At 44.6% G+C, this 18,749-nt stretch overlaps 1 protein-coding gene across 3 annotated transcripts in view; it reads left to right on the top strand.

The window, feature by feature from the left end:
* The window catches only part of LOC139556487 (centrosomal protein of 128 kDa-like), a 38,779-nt gene that overhangs the window by 14,835 nt on the left and 5,195 nt on the right, over positions 1–18,749 (top strand). For 2 of the 3 annotated variants that reach the window (XM_071370501.1, XM_071370500.1), the window contains exons 16-21: positions 912–1,076; positions 3,595–3,771; positions 10,601–10,660; positions 10,882–11,074; positions 14,655–14,704; positions 15,540–15,563. In XM_071370501.1, the coding sequence (XP_071226602.1) occupies positions 912–1,076; positions 3,595–3,771; positions 10,601–10,660; positions 10,882–11,074; positions 14,655–14,704; positions 15,540–15,563 (669 nt within the window). The remainder of the gene's footprint in view (positions 1–911; positions 1,077–3,594; positions 3,772–10,600; positions 10,661–10,881; positions 11,075–14,654; positions 14,705–15,539; positions 15,564–18,749) is intronic. The other variant, XM_071370503.1, reaches the window with a different exon arrangement.

The following is an 18,749-nucleotide window of genomic DNA, read 5'->3' as shown; positions in this document are numbered from 1 at the left end:
ACTGCTTGTTATTAGCTTTATAATAGCTGTGGATATTTTAGCCCCTTGTAATTAATTAATTACAATTGGCTAAAATCTGTCGTTCTGCCCCTGAACAAGGCAGTTAACCCACTGTTCCTAGGCCGTCATTGAAAATAATAATTTGTTTTTAACTGAATTGCCTAGTTAAATAAAGGTAAAATAAATCAAATAAATATTACTCCCTTGTAATTAACCTTGGTCGAACTTGATTCTTCAAAAAATGTTTGAACAACGTCAAGTTAACCCAACCGTAAAGTTAGAAAATTGTTATCTGGCATCGGTCCCGATGAAAGTGGGAATTTGAAAGTGGAAGTGGGAATTTCTCAGGAAAATGTTCAGCTTCGTTTTTCTTTAATGTAATTTCAATTTCCTCCTCTTTGCCTATCCATGCAGTCCCAGACCTCACACGCCCAGTGCTTTGAGCCAGGGTGAATCTAGGACAGTAGGTTCCTACAGGCTAGAGGTAGATAGAAAGGCCAGAATATTTACCCTCTGCTTCCCCATACCCTTCAGTGTGACTAGCTCATCAAGGCAGTTAGGCAAATAGGGGCTTGGACACCCCTGAAATCCACACACACACCTGAGTAGAAGCTGTTCAGGGTCCTGTTGGTTCCAGACTTGGTGCATCGGTACCACTTGCTGTGCGGTGGCAGAGAGAACAGCCTATGACTTGGATGGCTCGAGTCTTTCCCTTCCTTCTCTGAGCTCATGTTCACAATCCTCCAGCGTCCTTCCTCGCTTCCTAAAAACACTGAAAGAATACCTCCAAGGTCGCTCCCCTCAGACCTTCTCCTGTGTTTTAGTTAAAAGGTTGGAGAGGGTTTCCAAATTTAACCCATTTTATTTATTAGTTCATTTTTTGTAACACGTTTTGCGCATCCTCCCTGCAGGCGGATGCCGCGTCGGACAAGGAGCTGGTGAGGGCTCTGCGTGTGAAGCTGGACAGGATGAAGACTGAGTGTGACCGGATGACAGAGGAGCTGAGCGAAGGAGAGGAGCAACGCTCACACATCCGCGGGAAATACCAGCTACTCAAGCAGGAACTTGACGACAAGGTGAGCCCCAAATGGTCTTCCCCAAAGACATAAATAGAAGACATTAGGTAGCTTTTAACCACAGATCTAGGATCAGCTTAATGCTGGGCTTGAACAAATGCCTTCACAGCCACAGTCAGTTTTACCTACAGTACTAAAGAATACAACCCATCCACACCTCTGTCAGATATCATTGTATTTATCTAAGTAACTAAAGGCCTGCTGGCTCAGTATCCACTGAGTGGCCTAGTTCCTATTAAAGTTACACACACAGACACGTTAAAATCTGGACCCCTACAAATCAGCTGGGCTAAACAATCTGGACCCTCTCTTTCTAAAATGATCCGCCGCAATTGTTGCAACCCCTATTACTAGTTTGTTCAACCTCTCTTTCGTATCGTCTGGGATCCCTAAAGATAGGAAAGCTGCCGCGGTCATCCCCCTCTTCAAAGGGGGAGACACTGTTACAGACCTATATCTATCCTACCCTGCCTTTCTAAAGTCTTCGAAAGCCAAGTTAACAAACAGATCACCGACCATTTTGAATCCCACCGTACCTTCTCCGCCATGCAATCTGGTTTCCGAGTTTATCATGGGTGCACCTCAGCCACGCTCAAGGTCCTAAACGATATCATAACCGCCAGCGATAAAAGACAATACTGTGCAGCTGTCTTCATTGACCTGGCCGAGGCTTTCGACTCTGTCAATCACCGCATTCTTTTCGGCAGACTCAACAGCCTTGGTTTCTCAAATGACTGCCTCGCCTGGTTCACCAACTACTTCTCAGATAGAGTTCATTGTGTCAAATCGGAGGGCCTGTTGTCCGGACCTCTGGCAGTCTCTATGGGGGTGCCACAGGGTTCACATCTCGGGCCGACTCTTTTCTCTGTATACATCAATGATGTCGCTCTTGCTGCTGGTGATTCTCTGATCCTCCTCTACGCAGACGACACCATTCTGTGTACTTCTGGCTCGTCTTTGGACACTGTGTTAACAAACCTCCAGACGGGCTTCAATGCCATACAACACTCCTTCCGTGGCCTCCAACTGCTCTTAAATGCAAGTAAAACTAAATGCATGCTCTTCAACCGATCGCTGCCCGCGTCCGCCCGCCCGTCCAGCATCACTACTCTGGACGGTTCTGACTTAGAATATGTGGACAGCTACAAATACCTAGGTGTCTGGTTAGACTGTAAACTCTCCTTCCAGACTCACATTAAGCATCTCCAATCCAAAATTACATCTAGAATCGCCTTCCTATTTCGCAACAAAGCATCCTTCACTCATGCTGCCAAACATACCCTCGTAAAACTGACCATCCTACCGATCCTCGACTTCGGCGATGTCATTTACAAAATAGCCTCCAACACTCTACTCAGCAAATTGGATGTAGGCTATCACAGTGCCGTCCGTTTTGTCACCAAAGCCCCATATACCACCCACCACTGCGACCTGTATGCTCTCGTTGGCTGGCCCTTGCTTCATATTTGTTGCCAAACCCACTGGCTCCAGGTCATCTATAAGTCTTTGCTAGGTAAAGCCCCGCCTTATCTCAGCTCACTGGTCATCATAGCAACACCCACCCATAGCACGCGCTCCAGCAGGTATATTTCACTGGTCATCCCCAAAGCCAACTCCTACTTTGGCCGCCTTTCCTTCCAGTTCTCTGCTGACAATGACTGGAACGAATTGCAAAAATCTCTGAAGCTGGAGTCTTATATCTCCCTCACCAACTTTAAGCATCAGCTGTCAGAGCAGCTTACCGATCACTGTACCTGTACACAGCCCATCTGTAAATATCCTCATCCAACTTCCTTATCCCCATATTGTTATTTATTTTTTTGCTCCTTTGCACCCCAGTATCTCTACTTGCACATTCATCTTCTGCACATCTATCACTCCAATGTTTAATTGCTAAATTGTAATTATTTTGCAACTATGGCCTATTTTTTGCCTTACCTCCCTAATCTTACTACATTTGCACACACTGTATATCGAATTTTCTATTGTGTTATTGACTGTACCGTACGTTTGTTTATTCCATGTGTAACTCTGTGTTGTTTGTCGCACTGCTTTGCTTTATCTTGGCCAGGTTGCAGTTGTAAATGAGAACTTGTTCTCAACTAGCCTACCTGGTTAAATAAAGGTGAAATAAAAAATACAAATAAATGATCCACACATCCACACACAGCCTCCCTCTCCCCCTGGCCCCTGGCCGGTTAGTTTACATTGACATATTGATTATGTATTGATTAATGTATCTCCATAGAGACCCAGAGAGTATTGACTCTGTATGGGGAGGTGGAGCTGACACTAGAACGTAGAGAGAGAGGTCCGATGTTCAAGGTTGTCTCTGCCCAACCTGTCCATCCGTCTGACTGTTTTTTCTAGGGTCTCTTCTGTTGTGATGTTGGAAATGGAAGCTTGGCCAAACTTCCATTATAGCATTGTCCTCCACGTAGAGGAAGACCAAGCCGTAATAACCACAGTTGTAAACTCTCTCTCTCTCTCGCTCTCTCTCTGTCTCTCCTTCCTCCAGGTGAAGTGCATGGTTCAGGGAGAGGAGCGGAGGCGTGGGTCAGAGGAGGCTGTAGCGACACTAGAGGACAGACTGTCTCGTCTGGACACTGAACAGGAGTCCATCCTCAGTTCTGTAGCAGAGGAGATAGATGCTGCCTGCAGAGCACTGTTCAAGGACTCCCAGGACAAACTCAAAGTAAACACACACCATCAACTATTCCCGATAGGCACACACTCATACACACCTGTACCTATTCCGTACTCACACTCCTACACACCCTTGCCTATTCCTCACACACACCCTTACCTATTCCACACACACTTTAACACACCCATGCCTATTCCTCACACACAGCCATACCTATTCCTCACACACACTTTAACACACCCATGCCTATTCCTCACACACCCTTACCTATTCCTCACACACACGTTAACACACCCTTACATATTCCTCACACACATATACCTATTCCTCACACACACTAACACACCCATACCTATTCCTCACACACCTATACCTATTCATTTACATTTACATTTAAGTCATTTAGCAGACGCTCTTATCCAGAGCGACTTACAAATTGGTGCATTCACCTTATGACATCCAGTGGAACAGCCACTTTACAATAGTGCATCTAAATCTTTTAAGGGGGGGGGGGGGTGAGAAGGATTACTTTATCCTATCCTAGGTATTCCTTAAAGAGGTGGGGTTTCAGGTGTCTCCGGAAGGTGGTGATTGACTCCGCTGTCCTGGCGTCGTGAGGGAGTTTGTTCCACCATTGGGGGGCCAGAGCAGCGAACAGTTTTGACTGGGCTGAGCGGGAACTGTACTTCCTCAGTGGTAGGGAGGCGAGCAGGCCAGAGGTGGATGAACGCAGTGCCCTTGTTTGGGTGTAGGGCCTGATCAGAGCCTGGAGGTACTGAGGTGCCGTTCCCCTCACAGCTCCGTAGGCAAGCACCATGGTCTTGTAGCGGATGCGAGCTTCAACTGGAAGCCAGTGGAGAGAGCGGAGGAGCGGGGTGACGTGAGAGAACTTGGGAAGGTTGAACACCAGACGGGCTATTCCTCACACACACTTTAACACACCCATACCTATTCCTCACACACATATACCTATTCCTCACACACACTAACACACCCATACCTATTCCTCACACACCTATACCTATTCCTCACACACACTTTAACACACCCATACCTATTCCTCACACACCCATACCTATTCCTCACACACACTTTAACACAACCTTACCTATTCCTCACACACACGTTAACACACACTTACATATTCCTCACACACATATACCTATTCCTCACACACACTAACACACCCATACCTATTCCTCACACACATATACCTATTCCTCACACACACTAACACACCCATACCTATTCCTCACACACCTATACCTATTCCTCACACACACGTTAACACACCCTTACATATTCCTCACACACATATACCTATTCCTCACACACACTAACACACCCATACCTATTCCTCACACACCTATACCTATTCCTCACACACACTTTAACACACCCATCACAAAAGCGGCACATTCACTTAATTGACATATGCTCGTGATGCCTGCACGTTATTTTGATAAGTAAACTCACACCATTTAATCCTTCCAACTAACGCTACAAAGTCTACAGCTGGAACGCCACAGCAAACGCTCCATTTTCCTCCGTTGTCAAATCAAGTCGCATTTTGTCACATGCGCCGAATACAACAGGTGAAATGCTTACTTACAAGCCCTTAACCAACAATGCAGTTTTAAGAAAAATACCCCCCAAAAATAAAAGTAACAAATAAATAAAGAGCAGCAGTAAATAACAATAGCGGTGCTATATACTGTGGGTACAGGTAAAGAGTCAATGTCCGGGGGCACCGGTGTCGAGGTAATATGTACATGTAGGTAGAGCTATTATAGTGACTATGCATAGATAATAACAGAGATTAGCAGCAGTGTAAAAGAGTGGGGGGGGACAATGCAAATACTCTGGGTAGCCATTTGATTAGCTGTTCAGGAGTCTTATGGCTTGGGGGTTGAAGCTGTTTAGAAGCCTCTTGGACCCAGACTTGGCGCTCCAGTATCGCTTGCCGTGCGGTAGCAGAAAGAACAGTATGACTAGGGTGGCTGGAGTCTTTGACAATTTTTGGGCCTTCTTCTGACACTGCCTGGTATAGAGGTCCTGGATGGCAGGAAGCTTGGCCCCAGTGATGTACTGGGACGTACGCACTACCCTCTGTAGTACTTGCGGTCGAAGGCCAAGCAGTTTCCATACCAGGCAGTGATGCAACCGGTCAGGATGCTCTCTATGGTGCAGCTGTAGAACATTTTGAGGATCTGAGGACCCATGCCAAATCTTTTCAGTCTTCAGAAGGGGAATAGGTTTTGTCGTGCCCTCTTCACGACTGTCTTGGTGTGATTGGACCTGGGACGGCAGGTAGCCTAGTGGTTAGAGCGTTGGGCCAGTAACCGAAAGGTTGCTGGATTGAATCCCTGAGCTGACAAGGTGAAAAATGAGTCGTTCTGCCCCTGAACAAGGCAGTTAACCCAATATTCCCCGGTAAGCCGTCATTGTAAATATGAATTTGTTCTTCACTGACTTGCCTAGTTAAATAAAGGTTCAATTAAATAAAATTAATAAATGTTAGTTTGTTGGTGATGTGGACACCAAGGAACTTGAAGCTCTCAACCTGCTCCACCACAGCCCTGTCAATGAGAATTGGGGTGTGCTCAGATGTGGCGGATGTGTTGTTACCTACCCTTACCACCTGGGGGTGGCCCGTCAGGAAGTTTAGGATCCAGTTGCAGAGGGAGGTGTTTAGTCCCAGGGTCCTTAGCTTAGTGATGAGCTTTGAAGGCACTATGGTGTTGAACGCTGAGCTGTAGTCAATGAATAGCATTCTCACATAGGTGTTCCTTTTGTCCAGGTGGGAAAGGGCAGTGTGGAGTGCAGAGACTGCATCTCTGGATCTGTTTGGGCGGTATGCAAATTGGAGTGGGTCTAGGGTTTCTGGGATAATGGTGTTGATGTGAGCCATGACCAGCCTTTCAAAGCACTTCATGACTACAGACGTGAGTGCTACGGGTTGGTAGTCATTTACGCAGGTTACCTTGGTGTTCTTGGGCACAGGGACTATGGTGGTCTGCTTGAAACATGTTGGTATTACAGACTCAGACAGGGAGAGGTTGAAAATGTCAGTGAAGACACTTGCCAGTTGGTCAGCGCATGCTCTGAATACACATCCTGGTAATCCGTCTGGCCCTGCGGCCTTGTGAATGTTGACGTGTTTAACTTCTCTGGGATATGTGGGACGGTAGCGTCCCACTTGGCCAAAAGCCAGAAAAAATGTAGCGCGCCAAATTCAAATATATTACTTTAAAAATCAATCTTTCATGAAATCACACATGAAAGACACCAAATTAAAGCTACACATGTTGTGAATCCAGCCAACATGTCTGATTTCAAAAAGGATTTACGGCAAAAGCACACCAAACGATTATGTTAGCTCAGTACATAGCCACAGAAAAACACAGCCATTTTCCCAGCAAAAGATAGTCACAAAAAGCAGAAATAGAGATAAAATGAATCACTAACCTTTGATGATCTTCATCAGATGACACTCATAGGACATCATGTTACACAATACATTTATGTTTTGTTCAATAATGTGCATATTTATATCCACAAATCTCGGTTTACATTGGCGCCATGTTCAGAAATGACTCCAAAATATCCAGAGAAATTGCAGAGAGCCACGTCAAATTACAGAAATACTCATCATAAACTTTGATGAAAGATACATGTTTTACATAGAATTAAAGATACACTTGTTCTTAATGCAACCGCTGTGTCAGATTTCAAAAAAACTTTACGTAAAAAGCACACCATGCAATAATCTGAGACGGCGCTCAAAAATAACAACATTTCTCCGCCATGTTGGAGTCAACAGAAATACGGAATTACATCATAAATATTCCCTTACCTTTGATCATCTTCATCAGAATGCACTCCCAGGAATCCTTGTTGTTTTGTTCGATAATGTCCATTACTTATGTCTAAGTAGCTACTTTTGCTAGCATGTTTAGTGCACATGTCCAAACGCTCGCGCAGATGCAGGCGAACTCGGACGAAAACTTCAAAAAGTTATATAACAGGTCGAATAAACTGGTCAAACTAAGTAGAGAATCAATTTTCAGGATGTTGTTATCATATATATCCAATAACGTTCCAACCGGAGCATTCCTTCATGTCTGTAGAAGTTATGGAACGCAAGGCGATATCATGAGGAAAGCGCATGACCAGGAACTGGCATTCTGCCAGACCAATGACTGAAACACCTCCCATCCGGCCCCACATCACACTAGAGGCTTCTTTCCACGTTCTACAGACTGTTGACATCTAGTGGAAGGCGTAGGAAGTGCAAACAGATCCATATCTTACAGGGAATTGAATAGGCGAGGAGTTGAACATTGACCAGTCTCAGAATTCTCACTTCCTGTTTGGATTCTTTCTCAGGTTTTTGCCTGCCATATGAGTTCTGTTATACTCACGGACATCATTCAAACAGTTTTAGAAACTTCAGAGTGTTTTATATCCAATTGTAATAATAATATGTATATATTAGCATCTGGGACAGAGTAGGAGGCAGTTCACTATGGGCACGCAATTCATCCAAAAGTGAAAATGCTGCCCCCTATATCAAAGAAGTTAAAGGTCTTACTCACATCGGCTGTGGAGAGCGTGATCACACAGTCGTCCGGAACAGCTGATACTCTCATGCATGTTTCAGTGTTATTTGCCTCGAAGCGAGCATAGAAGTAATCTAGCTCGTCTGGTAGTCTTGTGTCTGATAGGCTCGTGTCATGGCTTTTCTATTGACATTTAATTGCATGTTACCATGCATATTGCATGTAACACCCTCACCTATCCCTCACACACTTTAACACACCCTCACCTATTCCACACACATTTTAACACACCCTCACCTATTCCACACACACTTTAACACACCCTCACCTATCCCTCACACACACCCTTACCTATCCCTCACACACACCCTTACCTATTCCTCATACACACCCTTACCTATTCCTCACACACTAACACACCCTCACCTATTCCACACACACTTTAACACACCCTCACCTATTCCTCACACGCTAATACACCCTCACTTATCCCTCACACACACCCTTACCTATTCCTCATACACACCCTTACCTATTCCTCATACACACCCTTACCTATTCCTCATACAGACCCTCACCTATTCCTCACACACTTTAACACACCCTCACCTATTCCACACACACTTTAACACACCCTCACCTATTCCACACACACTTTAACACACCCTTACCTATTCCACACACACTTTAACACACCCTCACCTATTCCTCACACACTTTAACACACCCTCACCTATCCCTCACATACACCCTCACCTATCCCTCACATACACCCTTACCTATTCCTCATACACACCCTCACCTATTCCTCATACACACCCTCACCTATTCCTCATACACACCCTCACCTATTCCTCATACACACCCTCACCTATTCCTCACACACTAACACACCCTCACCTATTCCACACACACTTTGACCTAAACCCGTAGCGGTGTTGTTAGAGAGGTGTAAAGATAAAGGTTTCTGTTGGGTCGACAGGCAGGTATTTACACTGCCGATGTGAATAGTGTAGGAGAGAGAGAGAGTACCACTACCACACACACACACACACATCAGCAGAAGAGACTGCCTAGTGTAGCCTGTTTGCCAGACACACCATATATACACAAGTCACAGCACAGGGGTAACGCAACCAATAATACCTCATACAGTAATAATGATTAGAGTGACTCAGAGGTCTATCTACATTAGATGATTTGCAATAATCTGTATTCATTCACAGAGTGAAGAGTGGGTTGGTAACGTGTGTTTGTTTGTTTGTAGTCCAAAACACAAAAGGCCTTTAAATGTCCCAGTCTCTTAGGGCAATACAAAATATTCCCACAAACCCTGTCCTGTTCCCTCTCCGCTGAGTTTAACGAAGCCAGTTAGCCCTCTTTGCTCCAGCATATAGATTTTCCAATATGCACCGAGGCGAGTCGGCCTAATGCAATGTTCATCTGTAATTTGTCATGTTATAAAGGAGTCAAACTGTGTCAAGGATTGGGCTAATGAGGGGGATCATTAAAGTTAAAGGTTAGAGAGGAACAAGCGGCATTAAGCTGCCTTTCATTAACTATTACATAACTATAACACCTCCTTCATGCTACCCCTCTCCTCCTTCTTCCTATTTTTCATTCCTTCTCCCCCTCCTCATCTTCTTCTTCCTCCTCCCTCTCTTCCTTGTCATCCTCCCCCTACTCCTCCTCTCTACTCCCCCCCTTCTCTCTCTTCTTGGAGGAGTTTTGAACAAGCAGCTGTTTATGTAGGCAGTATGCATCTCACACCCTGCTCCGACATCACTGCTCTGCTGCCTGTTCCATCTTTCTTTCATTTCACCTGGGTGCTGTCTGTCAAACAGTGCTTTTTACTCCTCCTATAATATATCCTGCGCTTTCACACCGTTTTATCAGCCTCCCAACATTACACACTGGGCTTTTGATCGCTAAAGGGTACAGGGAGAGAGAAGGGGCAGGTTGCTACCTCTGTACATGATCACACACTTTCACACAGTTGTAGACGCACGTACGCACATGCAGGAAAGCGCACACACACACGTACACACTGTCTGTTATGCCCAACTCTGTCTGCCACTGCTGACCCACGCAGAGACACAGACTGTGTTGACAGCAGAAGGGTATATATATAGATTTTTTTGTTTTATGTGACAGTCAGAGAATGTTGTGTGTCTCTCCCAACTGTGTGTGTGATGTTGCTGGAAATGGCCATTTATAGCTCTAGGTAGGAGCGGTTTAGGGCTCTGGGATTTCTACACCTTCAAATCTTGATGGTTTCCATACTTCTAGACCTTAACTGTGTTTGTTATTTCTAGGCCATATCCCTCAATCCTGGACTCCAGAAAGACCCTCATCGCTGGTTGGCTGAGACCAAGGTACACTACATTATCCATCTTTTATGGAGATACTTTAAAAGCATTGACCCACCTGTCGCTATTGGGAGAAACTGACAATTCATCAGGTTTTTTGGGGTGTGAATGTGAGAGACTGAGAAACAACCTGTGTGTGTGGCATTGTGGGTATGACTGCATAATGAAATGAGGCTGTGTGTGTGTAACAGTGTGTGTAACAGTGTGTGTGTGTGTGTGTGTTCCAGACCAAGCTGCGTTGGCTATGTGAGGAGGTGTCTGTCCATGAGGCCAGAGAGAGAAAGCTGCGTCGGCAGGTCCAGCAGGACAGAGAACAGCTGAAAGGACTGAGACAGAGCAGAGACTCTGAAAGACAGGCCCTGCTACAGAGACTGGACCAGCAGGAGAAACTACTGCACTCCATCAGCACAGAGAAGAAAGGTAGGGCCGGATCCGATTGATTGATTCATTCATTGATTGAGGGCCAACTACTAAAGCTCCCGTACATCAGTTTAAGAGCTGCAATATGGGCTCATTCAGGCTTTTTCTGTTCCATCTAGACGGTTGCTAATGAATTGTCCGACATGTAGCAAGCCTCATTATGGTTGTGTTTCTATCTGCTCGAGTGTCCTTGTTTTTGTCTGTAGTTCTTAATTTGTGTTCATTTCTGCAAATGCCTTGGTTTGTTTCTCTCATTTCTTCCTCCCACACAGGGAAGCTCTTATCTCTCCCAGTTTATAAACTAAACTCTTGATAATGAGTTAGAGAAGGGGGACCCAGCAGAGCAGGTTTCATCACAACAACCAGGGGAACCTCCGTCTAATTCTGAGCTCTCTCCTCCCTCTGTTTTACACAGACTGACGGACATAGACAAAGACCTAATCAACCAGTCTCTCTCATTCAGACGTGCTGTGCTGCTCTGGCTGGAACAGCGTAGTGATGGGGGGTGCTTGATACAGTTACAAATCGCTATGTTATTTTGGACAATATTATATCAATACTTCAATAATTATTTTTGCTAGGTTGCGTTAACTAGTGCTAATCGACTGGTCACTTTGTTCTCCATCTTCTATTTAAATAGGTAGTTAGTCTAGCGGTTAAGAGCGTTGGGCCAGTAACCGAAAGGTCGCTGGTTCGAATCCCCGAGCCGACTAGAGCCCCGTTTCCACTGGCACTTAAAAATAGGGCCAAATTCGAGCTGACTCGGGTGGAATTCTCAATTTCGAGCTGGTTCAAGGGAAACCAGGGCCAGCACAGCCCAGTTTCACAACTAGCTTGATTAGAATTCTGGTTGGTGACGCCGTTACTATGCAACCACCAGCTGATCACTGCTGGATGCTAACAGGTTTAGCTAACTCGTCTGGGCTTGTGGCTGTTAGCAAGCACATGGACAAGCAGTACTGCAGTAGTCAGACATAACACGAATTACCACCATAGCATGAGCCTTGATTCATTTTTGTGCTACACAATAAACTTTTATGTATGAGAACAGTCAGCCCTCTAATGGTAGCTACCTAACGTTAGCTAGCACATCAGAGTTGAAACAAGCTCGCTAGCTAGCGTGAGCTAGCAGGAATTATAGCTGGCCAGGTCGTATTGAAAGCTAGCTACATAATATCAAACCTGTCTTCTAGTTCGCTTGGTTAGCTAGCTAATAAGCAACGCCATGGCCAGCAAGGTAGTAATTAAGTTAGCTAGCCTTTTATGCTTGCGACGACGTTAACCGTTTATCTAGCTAGCTAATATTAGCAAGCTAAATACGTGGCTCTGAGTCTGGCTGGCAATGGTTGGAGTTTGGGTTAACGTTAATTACAGCATGGTGAGGGTGAATTACATTTATCAACATCTTGCTAGCTAGCAACATTAGCGAAGCCAGGCTTTTTCTGTTCCATCGAGACGGTTGCTAATGAATTGTCCGACATGTAGCTAGCCTCATTATGGTTGTGTTTCTATCTGCTCGAGTGTCCTTGTTTTTGTCTGTAGTTCTTAATATGTGTTAATTTCTGCAAATGCATAACATTCACATATTGTTTACCTAGCAACATGACATAATTTCACATTTCTGGAGGCAGTGGAAACGCAATTTGAGCTAGCCCACCGAGCTGACTTTCTAGTGCCAATGGAAACAGAGCTTGGGTGAAAATTCTGTCGATGTGCCCTTGAGCAAGGCACTTAACCCTAATTGCTCCTGTAAGTCACTCTTGATAATAGCATCTGCTAAATGCCTAAAATGTAAATAATGAGCCAACATGTTTTCAGCATTTTTATTTCCCTGAATAATCCCCCCAAAAATCTCATGCTCTCTCTTGTCTCGCTGCAGCAGACATATAGTGAGCAATATGTTTGGAATATCAAATCACAATAAAATCGCTGTATCGAATAGCAATAGATATAGAATCACAATATATATCGTATCGGCACCTAAGTATCGTGATAATATCGTGTCGTGAGGTCCCTGGCAATTCCCAGCCCTTACATTGTGGATCCTAGACACCATAGTAATTTGTATTTTTATTTAAACTTTATTTAACTAGGCAAGTCAGTTAAGAACAAATTCTTATTTACAATGATGCTGTCTAACCCCCAACTCTGCCTTCCCCTTAGGAAAGAGGCTGGTAGCTGTATATCTTTGGCGTGATTTGGTACAAAACAGCAGAAAACTAAATTGGGCCATCTGGAAATGTTCTCTCTCATTAGGAACGAACAGCAACACATCTTAGATGTATTTGTTCTATCTAGATATACGGTTCACTGGGTGCACTCATGTCTTTGATCATCATAACTTACTTCAGAAGTTTTCAGAGGAAGTTTTTGGTTGCTGACATTTGGTGCCAGTGTACTTTTCTCCCTCTTACTTTTCAATTGGTTAAGTTCAGGTCAGCCAACTTAAAGGCCCATTGCAGTCAAAAACTTAATTTCCCTGTGCTTTATATATATTTAACACACTGAGGTTGGAATAATAGTGTGGAATTGTGGAAATGATGATAATGCCCTTTTAGTGTAAGAGCTGTTTAAAAAGACTTTGAAATTAGTTAATAGACCGATAAGAGTTCCAAACTTCTCTGCCAATAGCGGATCATTTTCCGTTTTCCCTTCCCCACTCAGACCACTCCCAGACAGTCCTAGTCTTGTTTCAGAAATTGTTCTTTGCTAAGAAGAATTTTTTGTCTCTTATTTAACATTTGAATTAAAAACAATCACAGTTGATATTGAGATATACACGGCTGCCATGCTGTAGCGTTAAGGCACACACCTTGGAACTTTTGCCTTCTTTCTTAAACACTACTGTAGTACTTTTCAGAGGAACTTTTTCTCTTGCGTAAGGTCCAACTTTTAACACCTCCCTATTTACTAAAACACAGTCTGTGGTAGATAGCTGTTGGATTACAGGTCTTGCATCAGTAACTGACTTCTACACGTTAAGATTAAACGGAGAGAGACTGAGTGAGCGAGAGAAGGCAGTTTGGCAGTCTGTGACTTTCTCTCTCACGTCATGTGGCCCGTCATTTTTAGACCCGTTTAGACTGCCAGAGTCTCGCTGGTGCCATCTGGAGATTGGCAAGTGGCTCAGTGGCTGCTTGGGTATTCCTGAGGTGGCGGCATGGGGTTCCGGCTGGGTGGGCACGTGGTGGAGTGTGTGTGAGTGTGAGTGACAGAGGTGGGCAGGGACAGAGGGACGAGGGTAGAAAGCAGTCATCCAATGCCTAGTGATTGAATATTGAATGTGTGAGCTGGGAGCAGCCTCCTCTCCCAGCCCAGCCAGCCTGATCAGCTCTCAGCTCAGCGAGACAGCAGGCAGCAGGGAGTGGGAGACCAATGAGCAGCAATCACAGCAATCTATTTGATTTGACCAAGTTTAGGGAGGTGTTGAGACTGACAGCAACGTTGTTCAGAATAGGAAAAGTTTCATAGCCGCTGATAGCATGGCTAGTCAAGGTGTTAAGGCTGTGGGTCCCAAATGCCTCTGTCTATGTGAATATTATATTAGATGGTAATTATTCATGTGCTTGTCTCATTAAAGAACTCCTGGAGAAGACTCGGAGGAAGGAAAATGAGATGAGAAGTCTTCAGGTGAGCCAGAAACCCATGTTGGCCTTGCTCCTCTGTCTGAACAATGCAGCCTGCTGTCCAGGGACCCAACACACAGACTGACCCTCAGAAAGAGTACCCTGTTATAGTACTAGTACTACCTCCTCTCTCTCTTCTATTAAACATCACTACACACCATCCCCAATCCAGCTATAACATCCTAAACCCCATGGCAGTCCTGTCCAGTCACACAGTCTGTTTTCCATTTTCTCCTCAAAGTGGTGTGTGTGTGTGTGTGTGTGTGTGTGTGTGTGTGTGTGTGTGTGTGTGTGTGTGTGTGTGTGTGTGTGTGTGTGTGTGTGTGTGTGTGTGTGTGTGTGTGTGTGTGTGTGTGTGTGTGTGTGTGTGTGTGTGTGTACTGGGGCCCATCTGTGTCTGTACGTGTGTGCACCTGCTATAATTAATCAGTCCCCTCGGACCCAGCCAGGCCTTTAATTAAGAAGAATGAGGAGTCGAGTTCAACCACACACTGCTGCCACCCAACAGCCAGCGCAGTCACAGGACGGGGGGAGGAGGGGGAGAGAGGGAGGGAATCTAGCAGGTGTGGGGATAGATGAGTGACAGGCCGATAAGACGCATCGCATCACTTATGCATCATTAGAGAACCAACATCACTCAGGAGCCAGATGAGAGGGAGGAGAGAGAGGAGCGTGTTCTCCACAGCTTCTTCTGTTCCGTCCCCTGTTGCTTGTTTATTGGCAATACACACGCCGTGCTGACTCACTGTTTAGTGGTTTAAGCTTTGACACGCTTTCAGTCACTCATACACGTCTCTTGGTCATTAAACAATAAGTAACTGTGGTTCTTGTCTTCACAGGATCGTATATTGGATCTGGAGATGGTAAGATTTGATTGTTTATACACTACATGACCAAAAGTATGTGGACAGCTGCTCGTCGAACATCTCATTCCAAAATCATGGGCATTAATATGGAGTTGGTCCCCCCTTTGCTGCTATAATAGCCTCCACTCTTTGGGGAAGGCTTGCCACTAGATGTTGGAACATTGCTGTGGGGACTTGCTTCCATTCAGACACGGGCATTATTGAGGTACGGCACTGATGTTGGATGATTAGGCCTGGATCGTGGTCGGATTTCCAAGTCATCCCAAAGCTGTTCGATGGGGTTGAGGTCAGGGCTCTGTGCAGGCCAGTCAAATTCTTCCACACCGATCTCGACCAACCATTTATGTAGGGACCTCGCTTTATGCATGGGGCATTGTCATGCTGAAACAGGAAAGGACCTTTCCCAAACTGTTGCCACAAAGTTGGAAGCACAGAATTGTCTGAAATGTAATTGTATGCTGTAGCGTTAAGATTTCCCTTCACTAGAACTAAGGGGCCTATCCCGAACCATGAAAAACAGCCCCAGACCATTATTCCTCCTCCACCAAACTTTACAGTTGGCACTATGCATTGGGGCAGGTAGCATTCTCCTGGCATCCGCCAAAGCAGATTATTCCGTTGGACTGCCAGATGGTGAAGCGCGATTCATCACTCCACAGAACGCGTTTCCACTGCTCCAGAGTCCAATAGCGGCGAGTTTACACCACTCCAGCCGACGCTTGGCATTGCACATGGTAATCTTTTTTGAAGCTGACTTTGCTTCCAGAGGCAGTTTGGAACTCTGTAGTGAGTGTTTCACTACGCTTCAGCACCCGGCGGTCCCGTTCTGTGAACTTGTGTGGCCTACCACTTCGCAGCTAAGCCGTTGTTGCTCCTAGACTTTTCCACTTCACAATAACAGCACTTACAGTTGACTGGGGCAGCTCTAGCAGGGCAGAAATATGACGAACTGACTTGTTGGAAAGGTGGCATCCTATGACGGTGCCACGTTGAAAGTCACTGAGCTCTTCAGTAAGGCCATTTTTCTGAGTGTGCTTCCTTTAACATAGCCAACAAAACGTATTAACAGATATATGGCTTCCCTCTTGATAGCGTGATACTCAAACTAGAGAAGGTTTGTTTGTATACTCTGACTCCTAAGTTGAAGATGGTAAATTGTTAGTGATTGTTTTTATAGAAGTGCTGAGCATCATTCAATCACCATAAAGCTAACATGATCAGGTATATGTAAGGATCATTAGACAACGACTAGGGTCCACTGACTCAACAACAAACATTGACCCCAGGCAGGAGAATGTAAACACCCCACTCAAACATCCTTTATCACCCGCTCCATGTCACGTCAACCCAAACCGTCAGACACGTTCGTTAGGGATATCGAAAGGCCGTATTGACCTAAGAGTATTTATGGGCTGTGAAGCTATGAAGCGATCTGTGTTCTCTCTCTATCCATCACAATTATGTGTCGCGGCCGGCGGCCTCGACTTCAATTAGCTTTAATAAAAACCCTGCGAAGCCCATCCATTCAGATAATTCCTGCTTACTGCTACAACACTGTGGCACAGGGTATTGACCTGTGTGTGTATGTACAGTGCATTCTGGAAAGTATTCAGACCCCTTTTCCACATTTTGTTACGTTTTAGCCTTGTTCTAAAACGGATTAAATAGAAATTGTTCCTCATTAATCTACACAAAATACCCCATAATGACAAACAGAAAACAGGTTTTTAGAATTTTTTTGCTAATTTATAAAAAACAGAATGCCTTATTTACATAAGTATTCAGACCCTTTGCTATAAGACTCGAAATTGAGCTCGGGTGCATACTTTTTCGATTGATCATCCTTGAGATGTTTCTACAACTTGATTGGAGTCCACCTGTAATAAATTCAATTCAGGATTTGGAAAGGCACACACCTGTCTATATATAAGGTCCCACAATTGACAGTGCATGTCAGAGCTAAACCCTGATGAGAAGAATGGGAGAAACTCCCCAAATACAGGTGTGCCAAGCTTGTAGCGCCATACCCAAGACGACTCCAGGCTGCAATCACTGCCAAAGGTGCTTTAGCAAAGTACTGAGTAAAGGGTCTGAATACCTATGCAAATGTAATATTTCCTTTTTTTTTTATATACATTTGCAGAAATTTCACAACTAGTTTTTGCTTTGTCATTGCGGGGTATTGTGTGTAGATTGATGAGGGGGAAAAAACGATTTAATCAATTTAGAATAGGGCTGTAACGTAACAAAATGTGGAAAAAGTCAAGGGGCCTGAATACTTTCCGAATGCACTGTACAGTATGTGTGCGCGTACCTGCATGCCGTGGCTGATTCATCAGGCAGTGAGCGGGGTTTCACGTTTGCGTCACTACCGCGGCGATCAGCGGAGCAGTCTGTGTAATGTTCTCCAACAGCCCGGCTCTTTAATGTCTCAAAAACGTACAGGCCGAGTCCCAAATGGCACCCTACTCTCTACGTAGTGCACTACTTGTCATTTGGGACAAAGCCGCAGTCTGAATAGAATGGAATACAATACAGGCCTGTCTGTCTAATATGATGTGGCAATAATAATACAACCCTAGATGACAATTGCTTTTTGTTTTGTCTTCGTATAACGGGTTGTCAGTGGAGCTACTTCGATTGTCATCTTGCAAATGCTGTCTTTCTGTAGACCTATGCCTTCAAAGTATTCATACCTCTTGACTTATTACACATTTTGTTGTGTTACAGCCTGAATTTTTTATGGATTCATTACATAAAAAAATTCACCAATCTACACACAAATACCAAATAATGACAATATGAAAACATGTTTTTGGAACAAATTGATGGAAAATGAAATGCGTAAGTATTCACACCCGAGTCAAACGTTGTAGAAGCACCTTTGGCAGCGATTACAGCTGTGAGTCTTTCTGTGTAAGTCTTAAGAGCTTTCCACACCAGGAGATTGCAACATCTGCCCATTATTCTTTTCGAGATTCTGCAAGCTCTGTCCAAATTGGTTGTTGATCATTGCTAGACAACCATTTTCAGGTCTTACCATAGATTTATATTATTAGATTTAAGTCAAAACTGCAACTTGGCCACTCAGGAACATTCATTGTCTTCTTGGTAAGCAACTCCAGTGTAGATTTGGCCTTGTGTTATTGTCATGTGTCTAGTGGAAAGCAGACTGAACCAAGT

The sequence above is a fragment of the Salvelinus alpinus genome, chromosome 27 (genome assembly GCF_045679555.1).
Source record: "Salvelinus alpinus chromosome 27, SLU_Salpinus.1, whole genome shotgun sequence".
Taxonomy (NCBI): Eukaryota; Metazoa; Chordata; class Actinopteri; order Salmoniformes; family Salmonidae; genus Salvelinus; species Salvelinus alpinus.
This window is presented reverse-complemented; position numbering and strand designations above follow the sequence as displayed.